Here is a 26,854-nt window from a genome sequence, read left to right on the forward strand (position 1 = left end):
CATTAGGTCATCATACAATAGCAATAACACTGTAAAGCATTAGGTCATCATACTGGTGTAATCTCATTGTGAAAGGCTAGGTCAGCATATTGGTGTAACGAATCCTAGGTGAACATGTTGCTTTGATCCATCTGAGGTTAACATGTTGGAGTAATCACATCATGAAAGACTTGTAACATCTTCTGTATTAACATAATTGACCTGTTTCAAAGGTAAACTTGAAAGTTTGGAACGCTAAAATGCAAGCATGAAGCCCTGCGATAACCACAACATAAATATTTCACTTTGAACCTCCCAAGAGACAGACAACAAAAATCAACAAAATCTATCTGTTTTTGAGCATATTGTTTACACTGGATTTTATGAATTTGATGTTGGTAACTCTTTAAACTGATCTGTGATAGTTAATACCTGGGTGTCGTGTCGCAGCACGTTTTGTGAGCCTTGACATTCAGTGAAAGGACTTGTGGTTGACATATCTTTATCTTTTATTCTTTGTTTTCACTCACAAGTTCTTAGACGTGAAATATTCTGATAGCAAAGAACACATACATAAACCATGATTAATTTAGTTACATTTATATTTATAGACATTTCTATGTTCTCAACTTTCCTGGTTGTTAGACAAGTCGACAGTTAAGTGTTTGGAGTCTCTGTAAATTTTGATAAAGTGTCAATATTTTAAGGAACTTAGTGGACACGTGGTCTTGTGTTTCATTGTCTACAGGGCAACGTGTGTGTTTTAGTACTTAGGTGGCGCCGAGCAAGTGTTACAGTTAAAATTTCTCAAGAAAGCCAACAGAACTGTAGAGTTATAAGTTACATCATAAGCATGCGTGACACTTCTAGATTTGACGGATGTGGAATATTTTTCATCATTCCACATAATAAATAAAAACCATAAATTGGTGGGGAAAAGGTTGAATCAGTATAACCCGAGTTAGATTTCAATTTCTTAGCACTTGTGTATAATGTTAAAATAATACGCAACGTTAGAATCAATACACGGTTAAAATGTGGACTCTACATGTCATCTTCAGAATTGATCTTTCAAGTCTCATGATCCAACTAACAAGGAGTAAATATGACGCTCCTGTCTAGAAATTTCACTCCTCAAAATGATATGGTTTTGGTCGAAACCTGTAAGAATCCACATTTTAGAAATGGTTTTAATTGTGCATCGATTTTAATGTCGTGCGTTACTTATTTACTCTTGTAACATTTCAATTTATCTATTTAAGTTAATAAGTAACAACAACATAGATTCCACTTGTCTTTAAAAATGTCCAGTTAAAAAATCCTAAATGAGAACAGTGATAAAGAATAAGACTCAACTGTTTGAAAGTCAGAAGCCTCTCAGAATGTTGTGCACCAGTCTGACTCGAACCAGTTCTTGAGCCAAGTTGTGTTGCGTCATTCTTGCCAGATATTCTTGCTGAGTAATTTTATTATTGATCCGTTATTCATCCAAACGGAGCTTCCAAAGAATCCGTCACTAAATCCTTCTACAAACCATAAAGTGTTTTAGAAGATGAAGTATCACACCACAAAGAAACTCGTGATAAAACCAGAACTATACTTCCGGTGTAAGTCCTCGTGATAAAACCAGAACTATGCTTCCAGTGTAAGTCTTCGTGATAAAACCAGACTGTACGTTCAGTGTAAGTCCTCGTGATAAAACCAGAACTATACTTCCAGTGTAAGTCCTCGTGATAAAACCAGAACTATACTTCCAGTGTAAGTCCTCGTGATAAAACCAGAACTATACTTCCAGTGTAAGTCCTCGTGATAAAACCAGAACTATACTTCCGATGTAAGTCCACGTTTCACTGGAGACTTTGAAATCTGTTCGTGTCCTGTTCTTCAGGTGAAAATTTTGCTTATTCCGAATTGTGGCTACTAATAGAGAGCTATACAGACGTCATTTTGACGTAAATAACATATGAAACCTCTACGAAAGATGTTACTCAAATAAAACACGAAAAGGCCCGGTATGGCCAAGTGGTTAAGGCGCTCGACTCGTAATCCGAGGGTCGCGGGTTCGAATCCCCGTCGCACCAAACATGCTCGCCCTTTCAGCCGTGGGTGTGATATAATGTGTCGGTCAATCCCATTATTCGTCGGTAAAAGAGTAGCCCTAGAGTTGGCGGTGAGTGGTAATGACTAGCTGCCTTCCCTCTAGTCTTAAGCTGCTAAATTAGGAACGGCTAGCGCAGATAGCTCTCTCATAGCTTTGTGCAAAATTCAAACCACTACTAAATTAGGTAGGGCTAGAGCAGCTAGCCCTAGTATAGCTTTGCGCGAAATTCCAAAACAAAAAACAAATTTGTATTTTAAAAAGAGTCCAATATTAAACAAACGTTTAGTAGGTTAATGCCCTATAATAAAAAGTTACACGTCTCATTGTTTTTGAGCATAAAGCTTCTCAATGGATTATCTGTGATGTATCCAACACAGTTATCAAAACCAGGTTCTCAGCGTTATAAACCTTCGTGATTACCGCTTAGCTCTTACGGGATCAATTCTATAAAAGTCTTCAAAACTCGCACTGTTTTTATATATACAGCTGTTCACATAATACTTTATTTTTTTCGATAAATATTTATTATTGTTTTTTTAAACTACGAATGAAAGATGGTTTTGGAAAATATTTTTTCTATTGCAATTTCACATGGTTTGATTATTTCATCACCACCGCATTCCTCACGTTACTCAACGTAAACTCTAGAAAATCAGACAAACTGATAATACAAAAATACTGTTTAACAGCTATTCCAACGAATGACTTTCGTAATGTGTAAAATAAATATTATGCAGTTTTCATTGAATTACGTAATAGGATTGAATGTGAATAATCACATCGTATTAAATCAGAAGTGCGTAAAATCTTTTTTGAAAACTTATTACCTGCTATATACAATAAGAACGAAACATTGGAAACACAAGTTTGTCTGGACACGTCACATCTTTATCCATTACTGTGACGTTCTTGGAACAGCAATGCTATATTTCTTTTAATTTAGACGTTATAAAACCAAGGCACCGGAAACAGTATTTATTTTCTAAGTTGGAGAAAAGAAAAGAAAAACGCACACATTATTTTCCACTTGCACGCGCATCCAAGTTTTCTTTTGTTTTTGTTATTGGCACGGACTATGGGCTGTGGATTTCCGACCAGGCGAGCCAGCTTGGAATCTTTACGTAACCACAAATTATTTATCATATCTTAAACTCTTGGTGTGTTATAACAGTGACAAGCAATACCTATGCGTGGAAGGTAGGTGGTAAGGTGCCCCTGACTGTCTGCTCAGCCCGGCATGACCAGGTGGTTAAGGCACTCGACTTGTAATCCGAGGGTCTCGGGATCGAATCCCCGCCACATCAAACATACTCGTCCTTTTCAGCCGTGGGGGCGTTATAATGTGACAGTCAATTCCACTATTCGTTGGTAAAAGAGTAGCTTAAGAGTTCGCGGTGAGTGGTGATGACTAGTAGCTGCCTTCCTTCTAGTCTTAGACTGCTAAATTAGGGACGGATAGCGCAAATAGGCCTCGAGTTGCTTTGCGCGAAATTCAAAAACAAACTGAAACACGAAACAACGAGTTAAAAGCTCAAGTTCTTCTGAAGAGTTTTCTTTTATTTATCTTCACACTTTACACATGCGGACTCGCGATTATTGTTTTTGAAAGAAAAATATGAGCAGTTAGGGAAGGGGTCGTGTGTATGTATAAACTTTTCAAACGACGTGACGCAGATGGCGCAAGTGAAATAACTTGTGAGTCTCTAACGAGGCCCCTGCGTAATCAGAATATTCTGAATGGAAAGAAATAATCACCTCACAGAACTTACATCGAAATAAACTAAACTGGTTATTTAAATTTCGCGAAGGTTTGGAGACTGTTTGTTCGACCATTATCCACCGTCGAGCGTTAGTTTTTTCCAAATACTTGAAGCCAGTCTATTGTCAAAATTGTGTATACAGATCAAATTTGTTTTGATAAAAAATGTAAGGGGGGTACAGCTGTATAGATGCGCTTAATATTATTTCTGTGTTTAAAATAATATGGAAAACAAAAGTGGTCACTTATTATGGACTTTCGGATTATCGCCCTCCCACCCAATGGTACAGCGGGATGTCTGCGAACTTAAACGCTAGAAACCGGGTTTCGATGCCGTGGTGGTAACAGACTACAAATAGTTCATTGTGTACCTTTGTGCTTAATAACATACAAATTGAGATTATTCCCCCTGGTGGCACAGCGCTAAGTTTATGAACTTACAAAGCTAAAATTCGGGATTTCGTTGTCAGATGTAGATATAGCAAAAAGCCTAATGTGACTATAACCTTTCTTGATTTGATGGAAACTAAGACTGGCTTCTACTATTTATTTTTAACCAATCATTTTGAGTCAATGGATCAGTTCTAAATTTAATGGTTTCTAACACTGAAGGCGCGGCATGGCCAGGTGGGTTAAGGCGTTCGACTCGTAATCTGAGGATCGCGGGATCGAATCCCCGTCGCTCCAAAAATTCTCGACCTTTCAGCCGTGGGGACGTTATAACGTGACGGCCAATCCCACTATTCATTGATAAAATAGAAGCCCAAGAGTCAGTGGTGGGTGATGATGACTAGCTGCCTACCCTCTAGTCTTGCACTGCTAAATTAGGGACGGCTAGCGCAGATAACTCTCGTGTAGCTTTGAGCGAAATTCAAAACAAACAAACTAACACTAAAAATCGGGGTTCAATTCGATTCCTAGCAATAGGCGGAGCTTATGTATACTATTGTTTAGACAAGAACAATGGTTCTATTTTGTTTTGTTTCTTTCTTCTTCTATCGATGATGTTTATTGTGAGTTATAATCTCTTATCCTGTAATATGTATTCTGTCAAAACGAAACGTGTGAACCAATCTTACACAGTTATTATTTTTTTAGAAATTCATTTCACAGTGTTTTTTGTTCTAACTGAAAAAGAACGTTTCGAATTGTTTTTGAATTCCACGCAAAGCTACTCAAGGACTATCTGTGCTAGCCGTCTCTAATTTAGCAGTGTAAGACTAGAGGGAAGGCAGCTAGTCATCACCACCCACCACAAACTGTTGGACTACTCTTTTACCAACGAATAGTGGGATTGACCGTATCATTATAACGCCTCCACGGTTGAAAGGGCGAGTATGTTTGGTGTGACTGGGATTCGAACCTGCGACCCTCAAATCACGAGTCGAGTGCCTTAATCACTTGGTTATGTCGGGCATTTTGTTTGATATCACGACCTTATCTATTAGTTGTTGTTTTTATATGTACAGACAAAGGTTTCACATTTCAAATAAAGAACTCAACCTTTCAAGATAACAGTTGCTTCCGTCTAGAGTCAGGACTCAGGACAATTAAGGACCCATCATATTTGAGGATGGTGACATCAATATTATATTTCCGTCAGAGAAAGGTGGATTTAGTTTTTAAAAAGAGATAGAGAATAAATTTGAAAATAGTAAGAGAAAAAAAACACACACACAAAGAAACAAGGCATTATGCAGGTTATTACAGAGTACCTAGTTCCACACCGTCTTATTTATGAAGATGCTTTGTTCACGAAAAAACAGAAATCAATAGTTTCTTTCTCGTGTATTTTGACAAGTTTAATCATTCCTAGTGCTGTAGATTAGTTTCTGTTCCATGTAACTAAAGTTTTCGTTATAAGTTCTTCTTCAGAAGTTGTTTTTAAACGAAAAGATATATAATAGGCTATTTGTGTTGTATCCACCAAGGGGAAATCGAACCCCCATTGTTTAGTGTTTATGAGTCCTCAAGCTTAACGTTGATAAACATGGAATAGCATATTAATATTTGTTTCGTTTGTTTATTCAAGTAAGACAAAGCAATTCGAGGGCTGTATGTTCTGTCCATCTCGAGGAATCTAGCATCTAATTTTAGCGTTGTAATCTGATTATGTAACTTTTAAAGATATGGTATCGAACCTCGTTTTTAGCCTCAGAAACCACGAGACTTACGACTGAGCTACTTGAGGTGTTGATTCAAATCGTCTGTTCTAATATCTTAGAACTTTCCCGTTTATTAAAGTTTTATCTTCATGTTTCTGTTCTTTTAAAGAGTACGTATTCAATTGCTCTTTCAAAAGCTTTATATCCAAGCTGATTTAAACAGATGCTGAATTTTCGAACGTCAAACGTGCGCTTCAATTCTGACTCTTTTTCTCACTTCCACGAAGAGCGGTGGCTCACATCAAGCATATCGAACCTTCGAATTTTATTTTGTAACAGCTTAATAATCGTTTCATAAGCTCTAGCTTATAGAAGATTGCTTTTCCCGATAACCCACACAGCTAGACAAATTCTCTGGAATTGAATATGGTGATGGTGTTTTTTGTTTGTTGAAAAGTGTAACTTTTTCTTTAAGCTTTAAAACTCTGGTTGTGAGTTACTTTTATTCATGGTGTTTTAACCTTAAATTCTTATCGAGGAAAAAAAAATGTTTAGTAACAAACGTTACTAGTCATAATTAATATCACAGGAATGCTTTGCCTGTTCCTTAAGTACAATGCTTCACAACGGGCTATCTCTGCTCTGCCCGTCACGGATGTCAAAACCTGATTTGGAGTGTTGGAATGCCTCGGGTACAAAATCTTCACCAATAACTGTAATGTATACGACAGTCTTTAAACGTCCCTCATCTCCCGTGGCACAGCGGTATGTCTGTGATCTTATAATGCTAGAAATCGAGTTTCGATGCCCGTGGGGGGCACAGCACAGACAACCTATTGTGCAGCTCAGTACTTAATTACGAGCAAACAAACAGCGCTGTTTTTGCGTGTCTTTTACAGAATATTAACTGAGATCTGGAGTCTTAAAACAACAACAATTACACTACAGTGAATTATTATGACATTAAGCCTGGTTTTGTATTTAACATCTTCGCTATTGCATAGGATAATTAATTGTGGTGTTGGCTTGTACTTTAAACTTTCTTTCAGGAATGCCCTGGACATTTGTTTATTTGAAGTTAAGCACAAAGATATACAATGCTCTTCTCACTACAGGTATCGAAACCAGGTTTCTAGCGTTATAAGTCCGCAGACATACCGCCTGTGCCAAAGGGGAGGGAGGTCCTGGACATGTGGGAAAAATAAAACACAAAACACCTAAAACTAACGTTACTCAATGCCCAGTTGGGCTACACCAAATGTTTGTAAGTAATGCTAACACTAAATAATTAATATTTAAGATGCTATTTGTGCAAGAAATGTGATATTTTGTTTGTAAAGGTATTTATTTATTTTAAACGAACCTGAATCTCGCACCTGATCCAATATTTTGTTTAATTTTGTTGTTGTTGTTCTGAAAAGATGGTTTGGTTTTTGGCTTTTGAATTTCGAACAAAACTACATGAGGGCTATCTGCGCTAGCTTTTCCCTAATTCAGCAGTGTAAGACTAGATGGAAAGCAGCTAGTCGTCACCAACCACCGCTAACTCTTGGGCTACACTTTTACCAACGAATATCGGAATTGACGTAACATTATAACATCCCCACTGCTGAAAAGGGCGAGCATCTTTGGTGAAACAAGGGTTCGAATCCGCGACCCTCAAATTGCGAATCAAGCGCTCTAACCACATGTCCATGTCGGGGTTCTCAAAATTGGAAAGAGAAAGTGCCTAGAAGCACGTGTGTAGTTTCTAAACCGAGATTCGCTTGTATGAAGTGTCCTTTCTGTTTTTTGTTGTTTTTTTTTTTTACATTTTATGGGACACTTGTATTTTGATGATAAGTTATCCCTGGACTGGACTGTTTATCGCATTATTTATGGAACACTTCTGACAAGCATGACCAATTACCTCATGATTTATTTTTGTTCATATATATTTATATATGCGTGTTTCACAAACTAAACATCACACAATAAAACATTACAGTTATTCCCAGAAGTACATGATAAATGTTTATATATTTTTGTATTTGAGTCTAAGTAATACATTGATGGCCTTGCACGTGCTTTGTTACGTGTCACTCTTATTCTACCAATAGAAATCTTAAATACGAAAAGAGACAACAAGAGTTAGAGAATTTATAGACAAAGATTTCGAAGATTGGAGACAGTAAATTTAGAGACGTCCCTATATTATAACTTTTTTATTTATCGTTGTTTGTTTTCTATTTTCGACAACTAAAGCGTTTCTACTGTTATGAACACAACTGTTAGGTTTAATTACCTACCGACGACTGGTTAAAGTGCTGGGCTGCGGATCATAAGGTTCAGACTTCAACTGCACAAGCTAAACATTTTCGGTAATAGAAATGATGTAAAAGTAGCAGTCTATCTCTTTTGTTTTCTATTCAAAGCCAGGTAATTCTCAGTACAATTACCGATACGTCTTTTGGTGTTTTTTCGGCTTATTGTCCTCACGTGATATTCAGGAAGAGCGATTTCGTAATGGCTATTTGCCAAACGACACATTTTCAATTTGAAAGTAATAAGCTTTCGGACGTTTGAAGGTCATTATCCCTCCCATTACGTTTAAAAATAAAAGCTGAGAAGTTACATTGTTAATTACATTAAAAACTGTTCAGCCATTTGATATTAAAAGGACGTGCTATGTTATCTCCTAAGTTCTTTCTGCGAATTTGCTATCCTTCCCTCGTATGAATATAGGTTCACTGTGGTGAGTAAAATACCCCCTCAAAATTTTATAAATATATTCTACACTCTCCCATTAAACGAAGCCTAATTTTATTTATCGACTTGCTTTTGTTTACGGTTACCAATGAGGAGTGAAATTCCTGGAAACAGTTACAGTGGTAAATCTAATGACGGATGAGTCTTTGCACTTATTTTATATTAATACACAGTTTTTTAACTCAAAATTAATTAAAGATAAAAACATTTTTTTCTTTCGATTTTACATTTTTGACAGCCTTACTCGATATCTACAGTAAGCTCTTGTGAACAAATCTTTGATTATGAATAAATAACGACGATAATTTATAACCAAGCCAAAAAAAAATCACCGAAACATTCTGGTAACAGTCAATAAGTATTTTAAGTTACAATACGTGCACACAATGTAAACTCAGCGTATTTCGTATTCAGTTTACAACAAGTATTTTAAGTTACAATACGTGCACACAATGTAAACTCAGCGTGTTTCGTATTCAGTTTACAACAAGTATTTTAAGTTACAATACGTGCACACAATGTAAACTCAGCGTGTTTCGTATTCAGTTTACAACAAGTATTTTAAGTTACAATACGTGCACACAATGTAAACTCAGCGTGTTTCGTATTCAGTTTACAACAAGTATTTTAAGTTACAATACGTGCACACAATGTAAACTCAGCGTGTTTCGTATTCAGTTTACAACAAGTATTTTAAGTTACAATACGTGCACACAATGTAAACTCAGCGTGTTTCGTATTCAGTTTACAACAAGTATTTAGTATCATGTATTCAGCTTATAGCAAGTATTGAGTATCATGTATTCAGTTTCCAATAAGTATTGAGTATCATGTATTCAGTTTACAATAAGTATTTAGTATCATGTATTCAGTTTACAGCAAATGTTTTGTATCATTATTCAGTTTACATATGTGGTTAAATATTTATCTTTTAGGTGTCTTGACTATTCAGCGGTGAATATTCGTATTTGCAAAGCTGAAAGCTGGGATTCGATTCCCTTCGGTGGACATAGAAAGGTGGCGTTGCTGTAAAAAATAGTTACTCTACATTTAGACCAATAAACAGCAAGATTGCGGTCTATCTATAAGGAGCAGTCATAAAGAGAGAAAAAATCCATATTTGAAATATTTATATCTCAAGAGCGTATGTGTTACAGAATAAATAAGTGATACAAGAGACACGCTAAGAATGATAAAATTTACCGGACGGCCACTAAAGGGAGTTTTAAACTTATCACATAGCTTGTTTCTGTCCTCAGTATAACTGTTAATTCTTTGTTCCTTGTACCATGCCCAGTCTTTTCTGAATAAAACCTATTTTTCTCTGTGTGCCTCTAGTTAGATTTATTTGTTCTAGAACAAGTTGTTCTAACAACATAACCACTCTGCATATTCAGAAAATTAATTTTAGAATTGGCAAAAGCGATGTAACGACACATATTTTAATGTTTTGTGAGATGATGAAACAGAGAAACAACGACACAGTATTCTGCGTGTAATAATACATGCTATAACACTTTGTTTTTAATATGATAAAACAACATCACAAACACAACGACAGTTTTATGGTGGACCTGAAGTAGAGCAGTTATTAACGTGCTATGTTCTGAGTACGAGGTTCCACGATTCACATCCCATTGTCTCCTTTAAAACCGAATCCGAACTTTGGGGGCGTGGAAGCGCTAAAATAAAGGGGGTCAAGTTGAATTATTCGATCGGATAAGAGTAGCCCAAGAGGTGGCGACTAGCCATGTTTTCCCTCTCGTCTGAGAGTTTAATATCCAGGAAGGCTATGCGCAACAAAAGCCCTTATGTAGCTCTTCGTAAATACATGATACAAACATTGGGAAATAACACATGAGTAGACAGTAAAGTTTAGTGTTTTGAGAATGTTGTATTTTTTGCTGCCATTGGTGACGTTCTTCTAGTCGAATCCTTTCACATATCCTCGCCACTGGTCTGTTTTCAAAGAGATAATGGCGCGTGTGCACTCAGGTATTGATACAGATGAGCGATGCACTCATGCTGACGAGATGAATAAAGAAAAATATACCCTCGAGAAACTGAACCTTCCAGCATTTAATTAGTAAAGGTCTTTCTTTGACAGCAAGGAAACAATATAATCTTCCAGTAGTAGCAGTCTCCCTAAGCATTACTGGTAAAAGATTCTTTTCATTTCTTTTGTTTTTTCTATGGACTCGTGCGTAAAAAAAAATTCAAAATATTTGCACAGACCAAGAACAGAAGGAAATATTAACAGCTAAATTTAACACTTTTTCTTGCTATTCCAAGTTCTTCTAACCCTTGAATTTTGTTTTTTAGTCGCGGCATATTGGCTCATAGAACGACTTTTACTCTTTTTTTTTTTTTCAAATACAAACTTTTAGCTCATACTTCCGCCATCTCTTGACCGATTTGAGACCTAATTACAGTTTTGGACTCAGAAAGTCAAACACCTTTCGAGTGATTTATTGGACCATGCCCAGTATCTCATAGGTAAATTTACTCTAATCGTACCAAAAAAAATTCAAGTGTCGTGGCTATTGAGGTCTTCCAGACCCCTTTTTCTCTGTTCTTGTCGTTGGTGGTCAACGGCTGTCATATCTCACCTTTGGATATAATGTTTTTATGTGGACCAAAGAATGCACTTCTGATATTTGTCTTTGCTAGAGATTTCGGTGGCTCACTGGTAAGCTTATAACACTAAAAGTCGGAGCTCGATCCCAGCGGTGGACGTAACTCAAGTAGCTCATTGTGCAGCTTTACGTTAAAAAAGAAACAAACGTTATTAAATGACCTTCTGCCTCAGCAACATAACGCAAAAAATGTTTTTGTTTTCCATTAAACGATACAAAATAACACAATATACATTAAATGAAAGAAAACATTTGTTTTTGCAGTAAAGAGAAGTCAGAGGTCATGGTTATGGTCAATGTGAAGGTTGAAAACCGCAATAAATGCTATAATTGTTCTGTAATATTGGAATAAAAATATTACTTATGTTTAGTAAAACTATTATTGTCAAATTACTGAGTTGTTATTAACTTCACATATGTCGAGGTAAACATATTTCATAATTTTATTCTTGTTTTATCATAAAGCTACACGATTGGCTACTGTGGTGTGTTTACTGTGGGTATTGAAACCAAGTTGTTAATTTTATAAGGTTTCAGAGTTGTCGCTGTGACACTGGGGGGAGTCCACTGTGAGAATTGAGTAATAAACTTTAAAGTATAAGCCATCGGTAGATAGTTGTATTAAAACGAGAAAAATAAACCAATTAAATAAATTGGAACAACATATCATTTTCTATCTAGAGTATACATAGGAACACAATACTAATTAGTGTAATTATCTTTTTAATTTGTTTAAGTGACTATTTTGGGTCTTGTAACTTAAGAAATCACGGACCCACAGCTTTAACAAAGAAGCCAGTAGGAATGTGTGTGTTTTCTTATACCAAAGTCATATTGGGCTACCTGCTGAGTCCACCAAGGAGAATCGAACCCTTAATTGTAGCGTTGTAAATCCGTAGACTTACCGCTGTACCAGCGGGGTACCAACAGGAGTATAGAACTCCATCGATAATATTAGGGTTAGCCATCAACACTTCTACACAGTCACAGGTGCTGTTCTTGAATTATTTTAACCTGTACTTCACAATCTATTGGCATTTTCTTAGGATAAACAAAGATAAAGGAACTAATAATATGATAAAACTGGTGCTTTAACAGTGAGTTTTTTCTGTTTGTTTGAAGGCTAGCACTAAGCTGTAAACTGGGATATACGTACTATGTCGACAACAGGCATCGAAACCTCATTTCTGGCATTGTAAGTCCGCAGACTTACAGTGTGATCGCCTGAGGAATTATAAAGTTAAAATTCGGGTTTCGATACTTGCGATGTGTAAAACAGATGAAGCGCATTGTGCTAGATCAAACAAACAATAACAACAAAGACAGAGGTTCTTGTTTATTTGAAATTAAGCACAAAGTTAAACAAATGACTGCGTTCTGCCCGTTGCGGGTATCGAAACTCGGTTTCTAGCGTTGTAAGTTCACAGACATTCCGCTGTGCCACTAGGGGACGTCACACCGAACATATTCGCCCTTTCAGCCGTGGGGACGCTATAATGTGACGTGTCAATCAATCGCACTATTCGTTGGTAAAAGAATAGCCAAAGAGTTTGCGGTGGGTGGTGATGACTAGCTACCTTCCCTCTAGTTTTACACTGCTGAATTAAGAACGTCTAGCACAGACAGCCTTCGTGTAGCTTTGCGCGAAAATTCAAAACAAACAAACAAACAATAGTAATTAGGAGAAATACCTGATCTTAATATGCCGTCTAAACCTTGGGATTACAATCGAAGTAAACGAAGCATACATTCGATTGGTTATTTACGATTTAGAAAGAGTCTGAGTCAAGTAGATGAATTATACAAATTAATAAAGAAAAAAGAATTTTAGAAATAAATACATTTTTTGTGATATAATAATATATTGGAATTACATATTTGGAAATTTCTGTCGGCTGTTAAAACAAATCATTTCAGAGAATTGGTTGAGCTTGCCGTATAGGTTTTATTATTATATCCGATTCCGCAAACGATGGCTGCAACCAATTCAAAGGAAGCAAATCCGTTGGAAACCAGCCAGTCTGACGGAAAGAAGGCAAACTAACCCTTCAGTCCGTAAAGTTCTTAAAATTATTTGCGAAAAAGTGTCCTATAAATTGTGTTTGTTTGGAAATTTCGCACAAAGTTACTCGAGGGCTATCTGTGCTAGCCGTCCCTAATTTAGCAGTGTAAGACTAGAGGGAAGGCAGCTAGTCATCACCACCCACCGCCAACTCTTGGGCTACTCTTTACCAACGAATAGTGGGATTGACCGTCACATTATACACCCCCACGGCTGGGAGGGCGAGCATGTTTAGCGCGACGCGGGAGCGAACCCGCGACCCTCGGATTACGAGTCGCACGCCTTACGCGCTAGGCCATGCCGGGCCCTATAAATTGTGTTATGGTATCATAGGCGTCTCTGTTGGCATACGTGCCAGGTATGCCAAGTGAAAAAAAAAAATCTCATCTATTTGACATATCTTGTTCAAACATCGAGTATTTTTAGTACCTGAGTATTTAAACTTCAGACACAATATCCTTTACCAAACAAAGAATAGAATCTTTGTATAACCACGTTATGTGATGACAATATTGATCTACTTTAATTATTGTTAGGTTTAACAGTTATATAATATTGTGTTTATGATGAAGATGTTGATCTACATTAATTATTGTTAGGTTTAACAGTTATATAATATTGTGTTTATGATGAAGATGTTGATCTACATTAATTATTGTAAGGTTTAACAGTTAGATAATATTGTGTTTATGATGAAGATGTTGATCTACATTAATTATTGTAAGGTTTAACAGTTAGATAATATTGTGTTTCTGGTGATCATTGTAACACGGACATTTCTTTTTAATAAAAATTACTAAACACGTGGAGTTCATTTACAGCATCATTTTGACCAGTCTTTTATTAAACACAAAGATATACGAGAAGTTAGTTTGTACTGTGCCATCACGGGTATCAAAACCTGTAGCTGATGTTTGAGTAATTTCATGTGTTCGTCTGTTTCGTCTAGTGTATAATGAACTAAGCGACGGGGTTTACAGAAGTTATAAAATGGAATAATTTTGATGTTGATGGTATTTTTATTCTGCTATTTCTTTATTTATGAGTTGTATATGTTCCTAGGGTTCCACTGGCCAGTAAAGTGTTGTGGGCTCGCAAGCAATATGAATTATAAATAGTTTAGGAAGAAAAATTCTTAAAAAAAAGAAACAAAACTGATGGAGGTCCATGTCGGTAATTTTAAGATTCTATTATTTTAAAAGACGGAAAGTAGTATACTTCAGAACGTTAATGGACTGCAGCTGCATTTTATTATGAAGCGGCGGCGGCGACGTTTCGACTTCACTACTGAAGTCTTGTTTGATTGTTTGGTTTTTGAATTTCGAGGGCTATTAGCAGTAGATCTCTGTAATTTGGAAGTGTCGCGATAAAAGAAAAGACAGCTAGACATCCGAACTAATCACCAACTGATGGGCTACGCCAATCTCATAGTGGGATTTGACCGTCACTCTTATAACGCTTTCATCGTCACCAGAAATGGCGATTTTGTTTTGGTTAAAAGACGATGAAAACCACCAAACCTCAGAACCACAGTCCGATACGCTAACCAAAGCACTTTGGGGCTGGTATCCGAGCCAAATACAAGAATACAAAATGTTGGGAAGTATTATCACTCGGGGGCGATTTTAATTAAACGTGTTCGTTAGAGCTTCAAAGCTATTTTTATTAAAACAGAATATAAACGCCAAAACATAAACCTCAAGCCTGTAACACAAGGACGGCTTTCTTCTAATTAAGTCCAAAACACGAGAATATACATCCTGAACAAAACACGTTTTCGATTTAATATGGAAAGGAATTTTCATAATGGGAAAATCTCATCAGGGAACAATGACTAATTTTTTGTGAGTTCTTTCATATTCAATGAGTATTATGAAGGTAACAAAGGCGAGAAATATATGCCACGAGCTGGAAACGAATAACAAGGAAGGGAGGTGAAAAACCCACCTTCTGGTATACCCCACAGCTGAAGAAAAATAAGTGCTCTGAAAAGGTTTAAGTTATTTTTTACACGTAGTCATGCATTCCAGCAACACAGACAAAATAATTTTGGAAGACAAATATTAGATAATCATTTTATATTAATAGAATAAAGCTTTCACTAAACACAAGTTGACTATACACAACATAAACGAACCTCCGGAATAGAAAATGAGCGATTTCAGCCCTAAAACACAAGCAGAAAGTTAATATTTTTGAAGACTAATTTAACATATAGTACGCGAGTTTTTGCCTCATAATACGAAATCACTTACTGTCATCTCTTACATAGCGTGCCTATACACAGCCGGAAAATGCGGTAAAAATATTTGTGGCAATAGGACGTGAACCATGAATTATCGAAATCGCACTGTAACTTGTAGACCACACCAAACTCAAAGTACCAGTAATTGTTGATTTTGTTTCAAGTACATAACAGCACAGTAGACTCTTCTCTTTTTCACACTACGACTCTCCGTTACGACTTTTTACACTACAACTCAGGCCCGGCATGGCCAGGTGTTTAAGGCACTCGACTCATAATTCGAGGGTTGCGGGTTCGAATCCCCGTCACACGAAAAATCGTCGCATTTTCAGCCATAGGAGCGTTATAATGTGACGTTCAATCCCACTAGTCGTTAGTAAAAGAGTAGTCCAAGATTTGGCGGTGGGTGGTGACGACTAGCTTCCATCCTTTTAGCCTTACACTGAAGGGACGGCTATCGCAGGTAGCCCTCGTGTAGCTATCCGCGAAATGTAAAACAAACCAAACAACAAAAACTCTTTTCACTACGAATGTTTAGCAATATATGCTCTCACGTCTCTGGTAAATTACATGAGCGGCAGGGGGGGGATATAATATACTAAATCAGTGTTATTGTATCACAGAAAACACTTACCAGCACAGTTAGTAACTAAACTAGTATAACTGTATTGTGTTGACCAAGAATATAAGAGTTTATATTTAGATCCATATAAAAATATTATCTAATGACCTACGCATGCGTTAATGATAATGGAAAGTCAAATGCTGTGTATGTGCGTATGTATATATATATATATATATATATTCCTGTTTTTCTTCGACCTCTTTGTTTGTGCTTATATTAAATATATTTAACTGATGTTGTGTAAACTCAAATCCTGGAACATTAACAGCAGAGAACACATACCAGATGTTGTTCTACTAAACAACAAACGCGCCCACATTTAAAAGTTTAAATTTAGCAGCGACAGATTAGATAGTCAACGCCACACAAAGTTAAATTATAACATGTTCGATGATGAGGTTCGAACCAACAACCCGCACGGTGAAAGCTCAATCAACAGGCTTAAATCTAAGATTTAACACCTAGAAAATATTGTGTTTGTGATGAAGATATTGATGTACATTAGTTACTGTAAGGTTTAATAGTTAGAAAATATAGTGTTTCTGGTGAAGTTGTTGATTCACATTAATTATTGAAAAGTTTACTACTTAGATAATAATGTGTTTGTGATAAAGATGTTGATACAGATTAATTATTGTAAGGTTGAAGAGTCAGTTGATGTTGTGTTTGTGATGAAGATGGTGATCTACATTAATAGTTGTAAGGTATAACAGTTAGACAATATTGTATTTATGGTAAAGTTGTTGTTTTGAATTAAGCACAAAGCTACACAATGGGCCATCTGTGCTCTGCTCACCACGGGTATAGAAACCCGGTTTTAGCGTTGTAAGTCACATACCACTGAGCCATTGGAGGTCCAGTAAAGATGTTGACCTACATTAATAATTGTAAGATTTAACAGTTTGATTATATTGTGTTTGTGATGAAGATGTTGATCTAGATTAAATATTGTAAGGTTTAACAGAAAGGTAATGTTGTGTTTGTGAAAAAATGGTGATCTACAGTAATTGTTCTAAGGTTTAACAGTTAGACAATATTGTGTTTGTAATAAAGATGTTGATCTAGATTAATTATTGTAAGGTTTAACAGTTAAATAATGTTGTGTTTGTGATGAATATGTTGATCTACATTAATTATTGTAAGGTTTAACAGTTATATAATATTGTGTTTGTAATAAAGATGTTGATCTACATTAATTATTGTAAAAGGTTTAACGTGTACTTCGAAAGATGAGTCTTCTTTATCTAAGTATTTCGGAATTTTTTTTATAAACAGATGAAGAGATGTATAGATGAAATTAATAAGTATATTAAAAAGTTATCACTTGTTTTTTTTCTCACGTACGTTTTTTTAATATGCGAAAGGAACTCTGATAAAGAAAACTACTTTACGAAGTTTCTACAAGGTTAATTAAGTTTAATTAATCATTTCTGTGGAGATGGACTGTGTGTGCAATTTTCATAGCTAAGTTAATCTAAGCATTAATTAATCTTTATGGTTATATATAGAAAACCATCACTGATAAATGAATATGTTTCAAAACTGCACTTTTTTTTTTCTAGTAGCGGATCCATGCAAACATTACACCCCTAAATCTCATAGTTCAATGTTTCGAAAAAAATACGTATATTAAGATAATTGTTTGTTTGTTTGTTTTTTAATTTCGTACAAAGCTAGACGAGGGCTATCTGCGCTAGCCGTCCCTAATTTAGCAGTGTAAGAATAGCGGGAAGGCAGCTAGTCATTACCACTCACCGCTAACTCTTGGGCTACTCTTTTACCAACGAATAGTGGGATTGACCGTCACATTATAACGCCCCCACGGCTGAAAGGATTACGAGTCGCAGACCTTAACCCACCTGGCCATGCCGGGTCATCTTAAGAGAAAGTTTTGTGTTTGCAAAAAAAAAAAGGGAATTCTGAATAGTTGTAACTGTGATTAGATATCAGAGCCGTTTCACGAGCCGATATGCTGCGGCTGAAAACATTAAACACGTTTCTCCACAGAGCTTATGCACTGATACAAATTAAATATTTTTTTGAAATCACTTTTATTTTTGTAAAAAAAAAGACACATTCTCGATGGTGAAAGTATGTGTCTTCCACGTAAGGTTATTTTCTCACCCTGCAAAGGAAATAAGCAAAAGAAAAGGCAAACACTCACCAATAATAAAAGTTTGTTTATATATCAAGTTTGAACCACCACTTATTATCCGTGCGCGACGTCGGAGCGAAAAGTAAGGACAGTTTTCTGTCTCAATATAATGGAGAACAAGGCACGATATTAAGAAGGTTCGAGAACCTTTTTCATGTTTATCGCTGTGAAGACAGTTCGAGAGAGACGAAATTCTGCTCGCTGGTTTCTTTTGAAAACTATAAATTGGAAAAGTACGAGTTGTGATCAATAATGATTGTAAATAGTTTGCGATATAGTTCCCCCCGATATAAGCAGGATATTCCCCCCCTTCGATATTAAAGAATAAGAAGCACTAGTTTAAAAGACAGTTTTTCGCGTGGGTAAATCTCGGTTTTATACGAGGCGCGTTTCTTTTACTTATTCTAAATTCATTACATTTTGTTAAAGATAAAAAATAACAACAGTGAAATTATTGCTAGACGACTAACACCTAGAAATTACTGATTTCTACGCAGACCCCCAAATAAAGAAAAAAAGATATTTAAATATATCTTATTTAGAGTAATACCACTGTTTAGAAATTCATAGGTTAATACCAGTCACAGAGTTCTTATGCCATTCGAAAGGAACTACTTGACGAATTATCGATTAGTATAGCATTATCGCCACAAGAGGGCGGGATGGTGACCTCTTAATGTATACAGTTCAGGCGCCTCGAGCTGACAGTCGGGTTTTATCAGAGCGAAAAGATCCGACAGGGCCTGTTGGAAACTGACTTATTTAATTGTCATGGTAGAAAAAAAAGACTAGTCTAAATAATTATCCAGTCTTCTTTTATCCAGTACTTTAAACCTGATTCCGGAGATACGTAGGCTTACTGATGAAATCTGCAGAACTGCGCGTGTTCCATATGAATAATCTCTGAGAAATAGGTAAGTGGCTGAAAAATATACTAGAACCAGTCTTTACCGTTAATACCAGTAGTGGTATTCAAATATGTAACTCTTTTGAAACTGATTATAAAACTGTGTGCTTGCTTTTTGATATTTGCAGCGAACTGGAATTTAATTTTTTGACCAGAACTTGATAACAGTACCATCTGAAAGACATAAGTCAAATGAATATATCAAAATGAAAATCATATGTTCATTATAAAGTAGGCTACACAGAAATAACAGTCAGAATTGAATTATAATTTATGAAATCAACGTTAGTTCGCCATATTGGAAAGCTCTAGATTTCGGAGCTAGCGAGCTGAGTTCGAATCCATTCTACACCATAAAATATGCTATATACGATGGTGCTGGTGGGATGGATGCTGCTGAATGAATATCTTCCTTTTGGTCAGTAGTTCAAAATTAAAAACGGCAGCAAATAGTTTTGACATAAATATAAAACAATTACAGCAATCTATTCCGATTGTTCGTTTTATAAATGAAATATTTGTTTCTAAGTCTCTTTTTTTCAGACGACAAAATGGATTTCAGTTCCTTTAATCACAAATTTAATTACAGAGGGTTTAGTACATATAACGATTTTAGGGAGGGTGTGCAACACTCCTTTTATTGGCGCAAAATTTTATATCCTCAAATCATAACGATGTTTTCAGATCGAGGATTTAGAATTTCGAAGCTGGGCATATTCATAATTCTTAATGGCGTTAGAAAAAAAAGAAATATGGATCAACTTGGGGAACCAGAATCCTCCACAACGAGACCTGCAGCAAGTCGTATTCCTGGAATGGTAAACAAAGTGCAGATTTTGTAACAGGATACGATAAACTCAAGAAAGATCTCTGTCTGAAAAAGTTCACGAGTGATGCGCACACAAGTTTCTGCCGTGAAACATCCATTCAATTGTCATGTGCTCCAACAGATGGAGAATGGAACGAATATTCATATTATTCCATACAAAAACGTAAAGTTCAAGTAGCCGGACGTAGTGCCTAATGAACTTCTGTGCGACAGAAGATGGAAAGCATCCAGTGAGAAGTGGTGTGCTTTGGATATGACAGCCTTGCGATGAAACGTTTTCAAGCTAAATTACGTTGGAGGCCTATTGTCAAGGTCGTCAGATAGAGCATGGCCAGATGTGACGAAGTTCCAGAACTGTTTTAATATAACGTACTCAAACGTCTTTCTAATCACTTGTTAAGAGAGACCCTGCAGTAAACTAAAACATTTATTAAATTATTTTCGAGATCAGGACCATCCATTAACATTATCCTCTATCCATAGAGATGACCTTAAGATGTAAGGCCCAGCATGGCCAAGTAGTTAGGGCGCTCGACTGGTAATCTGAGGGTAGCTGGTTCAAATCCCCGTGACACCAAACATGCTTGCCCTTTCAGCCGTGGGGGCGTCATAATGTAACGTAAATCCCTCTAATTGGTAAAATAATAGCCCGAGAGTTGGTGGTGGGTGATGATGACTAGCTGCCTTCCCTCTAGTCGTACACTAGTAAATTAAGAACGGCTAGAACAGGTAGTCGTCATGTAGCTTCGTGCAAAATAAAAAAACAAAAAACAAACATAAAGAAATAACAACACTTACAACAACAGCAATACCTGTTGATATACTTAACAACAACATATACAGATAACTCAGTTTCTTATCTAAATATATAAAATATTTCGACTAAAACTTTATGATCTGTATTAAACTGTAACAGGTTTATAAGCTGTTACGAACAGTTGTGATATTAAAAAAACAAAAATATATGGATGTTCATTTTGAATCCTAATTAGTTTGTTTACTTTCAGCCAGATGTCATTTGTGCGGACTTAATGCCCTCCAAAAGGATACAATAACTAAACTTCCAGTAATTCTGATGTGATGCAGAATCTCTAACGACAAGAGAGATTTTTTTAAAGTGGAGTGGACATTCGCCGAGCGGAGGACAAACAGTCCACCGTTTCATTACAACGAGGCAGGAATGTATCGGGCATCTGATACAGTGAATATGAGCGGTAAGGACTGGTACTCTGATGATTTCGATGGTACGTTATCAGTATCACAAGTTACAGTGATTGGTGCTCTTTCTGTACTGATATTCTTGACATTAGTTGGTAACACGTTGGTCATTGCCGCTGTCGCCACGACTCGCCAGATGCGGACAGTGACCAATTATTTTGTAGTATCCCTCGCCGTTACTGATCTGTTGGTGGGCCTGCTTGTACTCCCCCTGGCAGTTATCCAAGAGGTTCACCACTCCTGGCCCCTGGGGAGAGTCGTCTGTGAGTTCTGGATTTCCATGGATGTGTTACTGTGTACGGCATCTATTCTTACCCTATGTTGCATCAGCGTGGATAGGTACTTCGCCATCACTGCCCCTATGACGTATGTTGTTAAACGGAGCTCCAACTTGGCCCTTGTTATGATCTGTGGGGTGTGGGTGATGTCGGCGTTGATCACGTGCCCTCCTATCTTTGGTTGGAGAGATTCGGATCGACAAAACGCTACAGACTGTGTATACAACTCCAACAAGGGCTACGTCGTGTATTCCGCTCTAGGGTCCTTCTATATCCCAGCTCTGGTTATGGTATACGTCTACTCTAGGATTTTTGCAGTCGCTCGCAGAAGAGAGGCAGTGCTGACGGCCCCACAAGATGAAGACGGTCAAAGAGACGCTTGCGCGATTGAAAATGAGCCAACACAACCGTCGCCAGAAGGGAAAAACGAAATCTACACTTTGACAGAAATCTGCCATAAACGTTCCGATGAGTCGAACAAGAATTATTCACCAGAAGAACACGAGAGATCAAAATCCATGCCTTTTTCAAACACTAAAAGCTACCGAATGAGTTTAACAAGTCGTACCTCTAGTACGGCGAGTGACTCGAGAATGTTTTCGAGATTCTCCAGCAGGTGGCGCGACAGAAATATTTCTTTCCGTGACATCAAGCGCAGATCAGGTTTTGGTGAAGATACTATCAAAAAAAGACAAGGATACGAGCAAACTGCTTTTCAACGAGAGCGTCGAGTGGCCAAATCACTGTCTGTGGTCGTTGGAGGGTTTATTGTCTGCTGGCTTCCGTTTTTTACACTCTACATCGTGAAACCATTCTGCACTGGATGTTCCATACCGCCAATCATAGACTCCTGCCTCGTCTGGTTGGGATGGTTGAATTCAGCTATCAACCCCTTTATTTATGCTCTCAAAAGTAACACTTATAAGAAAGCCTTTGCTCGGTTGACCATCGACAAACTTCATCGGAGACCCAGACGGAAAAGTCAAAACGTGAACAATTTTTTGTGATTGTTTTGTAAAGAAAAAAAATGTTTTTAACGTGACGACTGTTAACATTCATGTTCTGTATGCGATAGACTGAAATACCAAACCTGTGTAACTAACTGATTAAATAAACATAGATTGTAGTGTAAGGTTAAGTATGAAGCGAAACGTTTCAGTTTCTCAAATATGAAAAACAAACATGGAGTTTGATCTCATCAACAGGCAAGGTAATAATACCTTGCCTTTTTTTTTTAATAAAAAAGTGAATCGTAGAATTATTATGTGGGACAACGTTTCGGGCTCTCCAGTGAAAGTTTTCACCGAAATTTTACTTCCCCCCAATAAACAATATGGAGCAGTCCGTTGCATATTTAAACCTTGCAGTGTCTAAAAATCTAAAATACAAGTTAAACGATAAGTAAGAACACACATTTCGTTAGACTTAACGAATCTTCCTAACTTTGCAAATGTAAGTCTTACAGGTTAAATGTTGAACTCGACCTCTTTGTTAAAACCCCAAGTATCCAACAACGGTTTAACAGCGATAACACAGAGTGACAGGTATACGGTTCGATTCCCCGCAGAAGATACAGCCCAATGTCGCTCTGCACTGAAACAAATCGTACGTTTATATGTCGGTATCAATGATGTATCCAACCGTTATATTCTGACCTTAATATAGAATGGAATTAAAATATAACTGGAACGTTGCTTTGTGCGCACGTGAGCTAAATAGCCAAATCAATGACCTTTGGGTTCAGATATAGCCGTTCCAAATCTTTAACTACCGACCAGCTGTCATAAAGACTCCGAGCGGCTCTTTACAACAAATAACGGGAGTGACTGTTAGTTTTACGACGCGCTTACAAGCTGAAGGTGCAGAGAGCTTACAGCTGAAGGTGCAGAGAGTGTTCAGTTGCACCACCTCCCGATCCTTCGATCCTTTGCTCCACAGCTCGACGCTCTAATACTAGGCAACACTTGTGTCCCAACGAGGTCAAATAGCATTTCAAGTTTCTATCTTGTTCTATCATTACTGAAATGTTAAATAAAAAAATAATAAACCTGGCCGAACTTCCTTAAAAGCTTAATCGTGTTAAGGCTTAAAACAAACGTTAATGGCTTACTGATTATTTTCCATTGAATAATAAATGAAAGTTAAAACTGGTAAGAAACTGACGATGGCTTTATTAAGATATACCACTTACAAAACTCAAGTAAAGATTGGACAGAAGTCAAGGTTCTTATTTCTGTTTCTAAAAGAAATTTGTTTTGGATTTTGTACAAAGCTAATCGAGGGCTATCTGTGCTAGCCATCCCCAATTTAGCAGTGTAAGATTAAAGGGAAGGTAGCTAGTCATCACCATCCACCGCCAACTCTCGGGCTAAACAGCTTTCATTCTTGCAACACATACTACACATAAACAACCGTCATGCTTACTACACATAAATAGCTTTCACACTTGCTACACATACTACACATAAACAGCTTTCACACTTGCTACACATTCTACACATAAACAGCTTTTACACTTGCTACACATTCTACACATAAACAGCTTTTACACTTGCTACACATACTACACAAACAGCTTTAACACTTGCTACACATAAATAGCTTTCACACTTGCTACACATAAACAGCTTTAACACTTGCTACACAAACTACACATAAACAACCACAATGTTTGTCTTTCACTCACTTCATACAAACAAGGGAAACAGAACATAAATGTTTCTTTTCCTCTTTTTTTTCTGTTGCTGTTTTTCATCCGAAGTTTTGAGACGAAAATTAGTTATTCCGCGTTAAAAAAAGGTTATCCGCTGGAACAGTGAGAAATTTACAATCCTAAAATCAGGGGTTTCATTCCCCTCGATGCACACAGGAGATAGCCCCGATGTGGCTTTGCTGTAAGAAAAACACAAACACACGCTTTAAAAAATCCAGCTTTCAAAGACATCTTTACAAAGTCAAACTAAAAAGTCCTGGTTAAAAAAAAGTGATATTTGTTTCTAACTGATCAAAATATAAGAAGAGTTGTTAACTTAAAGGGAATACCGTGACAACTAAAGTTGGTAAGTTAAAGGGAATACTGGGACAACTGAAACCGATAGGAACGGAATATAAATGAAACTTCAAAGAAATGTCGCATTCAAATAGTTTATTTTGATTTTCGCGTAAAGCTACACGACAGCTATTGTCACTAGCCATCCCTAATTTAACAGTGTAAGACTAAAGGGAAGGCAGCTAGTCATCATCACCCACTGCGAACTCTTGGGTTAATCTTTTACCCATGAATAGTGGGATTGACCAAAACATATAAATGCCACCACGGCTGAAGGGGAGAGTGTATTAAGTGGTACGGGGATATGAACCTACGACCCACATATTTCGAGTCAATCGCCCTGGCCGCATGGCCATGCCTGACCACCATTCAACAACAAGCGTGTTTTTTACCTAGCAAAGCCAAATCTGACTATCTGCTGTGTCCAACGAGGAGAAAAGAGCCCCATAATATAGCGTTGTAAATCGCACCATCGGGGAATGCCAAGGATGGCCAGGTGATTAGGGCACTTGGCTCGCAATCTGAGGGTCGCGGGATCCCCGTCGCACCAAACATGCTCGCCCTTTAAGCCGTGGGGATGTTATAATGTGACGGTCAATCCCACTATTCGTTGGTAAAAGAGTAGTACAAGAATTGGCGGTGAGTGGTGATGACTAGCTGCCTTCCCTCTAGTCTTACACTTCTAAATTAGGGACGGCTAGCGCAGATAGCCATCGTGTAGTTTTGCGCGAAATTCAAACCAAACCAAATAAACTCATCGGGGAACATATTCAATGTAAAACCAACGATACTAAAATTACGTTTCGTAATTAAATATACCTATTATTTGGTTATATATGCACAGCTACACAATGATCTAGCTGTGTCTAACGCGAGTATCTAACCCCAATTTCTAGCGTTGTATATAGCCAGGCCATTGAGCCACATAGTAGGGGGAAAAGCATCGTATTTGGTCTCTGAATCTAATGGCAGGAATCGAATACCGGATTTTGTTGTTTTCACTCTGCAACCTTACCGCCGAGGGACGAACAGTGTTCAATTAAGACAAAACACACACACTCATGAAAGTCGAACTCTGGGTTTCGAAACCAGAACTATTTAGTTTGTATCTTCTCAAGAAGAAGTTGTCACTTGGAAATTTTCAAACCATACAGATCTAAAGCTTCTGACAAATTGACACACTTTTTTTCTTGTCTATTCTGAACAAAAAATTAAATAAACGTACAGGAATCGAATACCATACGTATGTTGATCCATCTAAGCTACCAACGTTATCTACTGCTGCTCCTAATTTTGTTAAGTTTGGTTTATTTTGAATTTCGCACAAAGCAACTCGAGGCCTATTTGCGCTATCCGTCCCTAATTTAGCAGTCTGAGACTAGAGGGAAGGCAGCTTATCATCACCATTCACCGCCAACTCTCGGGCTACTCTTTTACCGACGAATAGTGAGATTGACCATCACAGTATAACGCTCCCATAGCTGAAAGGGCGAGCATGGTTGGCGATACGGGGATTCAAACCCGCGACCCTCAGATTACGAATCAAGCGTCTTAACCACCTGGCCATGCCAGGGCCTTTCTGTGTAATAGAACGAGGTTTCCACGCCTTGCGAACTACATTTACAACAATTACTAAATTAGAGATGGACACGTCTAAACCTTAGGATCACTGAATCTGGCCGTTTTATCCCACGTGTCACATATGGTGTTGTTCAGATTGAAAATACAGGGTGTCCCAAAATAAAGTGTACACTCATTGGATCATTATAACTTGCCTTGTTTATTGATTTTAACAATGAAACAAGATACACATGACAGCCAAAGGATTTATTTAGAGATTAAATACTGAAATCAAGAGAAAAATAACAAATAAAATTCTTCACAATGAAAACTCTCCTTGGTTGAAATTGTAAAATGTCACAATTTGCTTGCTTCACTTCAGGTGTTCAAACTGAAATCCGTTCTGCTCCAGACACATCTCATAACGGGAAGAAATGGAAGTGCACACATCAAACACCATCTCATCTGGTATTAAAGCACATTGTTCTTGAATTGCTACTCTCAATTCGTCAATTGTTGCCCTTTTTTGTGCTGTAAACTTTGTCTTTCAGAAACCCCACAATAAGAAATCCATGGGTGTCAAATCTGGTGATCTGGC

General features: G+C 37.2%; 2 protein-coding genes across 7 annotated transcripts in view; both read left to right on the forward strand.

The window, feature by feature from the left end:
* The window catches only part of LOC143257360 (uncharacterized), a 76,515-nt gene extending 66,494 nt beyond the window's left edge, over positions 1 to 10,021 (forward strand). For all 6 annotated transcript variants that reach the window (XM_076515917.1, XM_076515914.1, XM_076515918.1 and 3 more), the window contains one exon: positions 9,628 to 10,021. Coding sequence is in view for 1 of the 6 variants with exons in the window: in XM_076515919.1 (XP_076372034.1) it covers positions 9,628 to 9,636 (9 nt within the window). In the remaining 5 variants the exon portion in view is untranslated. The remainder of the gene's footprint in view (positions 1 to 9,627) is intronic.
* A 9,122-nt stretch (positions 10,022 to 19,143) lies between these two features.
* LOC143257359 (putative G-protein coupled receptor No18) lies at positions 19,144 to 22,753 on the forward strand. Its single transcript, XM_076515912.1, has 2 exons — positions 19,144 to 19,329; positions 21,159 to 22,753. Exon 2 carries the CDS (start codon positions 21,332 to 21,334, stop codon positions 22,652 to 22,654), a length of 1,323 nt encoding a protein of 440 aa, XP_076372027.1. The 5' UTR covers positions 19,144 to 19,329; positions 21,159 to 21,331; the 3' UTR covers positions 22,655 to 22,753.
* The last annotated feature ends 4,101 nt before the right edge of the window (positions 22,754 to 26,854 follow it).

The sequence above is a fragment of the Tachypleus tridentatus genome, chromosome 7 (genome assembly GCF_004210375.1).
Source record: "Tachypleus tridentatus isolate NWPU-2018 chromosome 7, ASM421037v1, whole genome shotgun sequence".
NCBI classification, from domain to species: Eukaryota; Metazoa; Arthropoda; class Merostomata; order Xiphosura; family Limulidae; genus Tachypleus; species Tachypleus tridentatus.

Coding starts and splice junctions, on each gene's coding strand:
- LOC143257359 (XM_076515912.1), top strand. CDS start 21,332: ATGTATCGGGCATCTGATACAGTGAATATGAGCGGTAAGGACTGGTAC.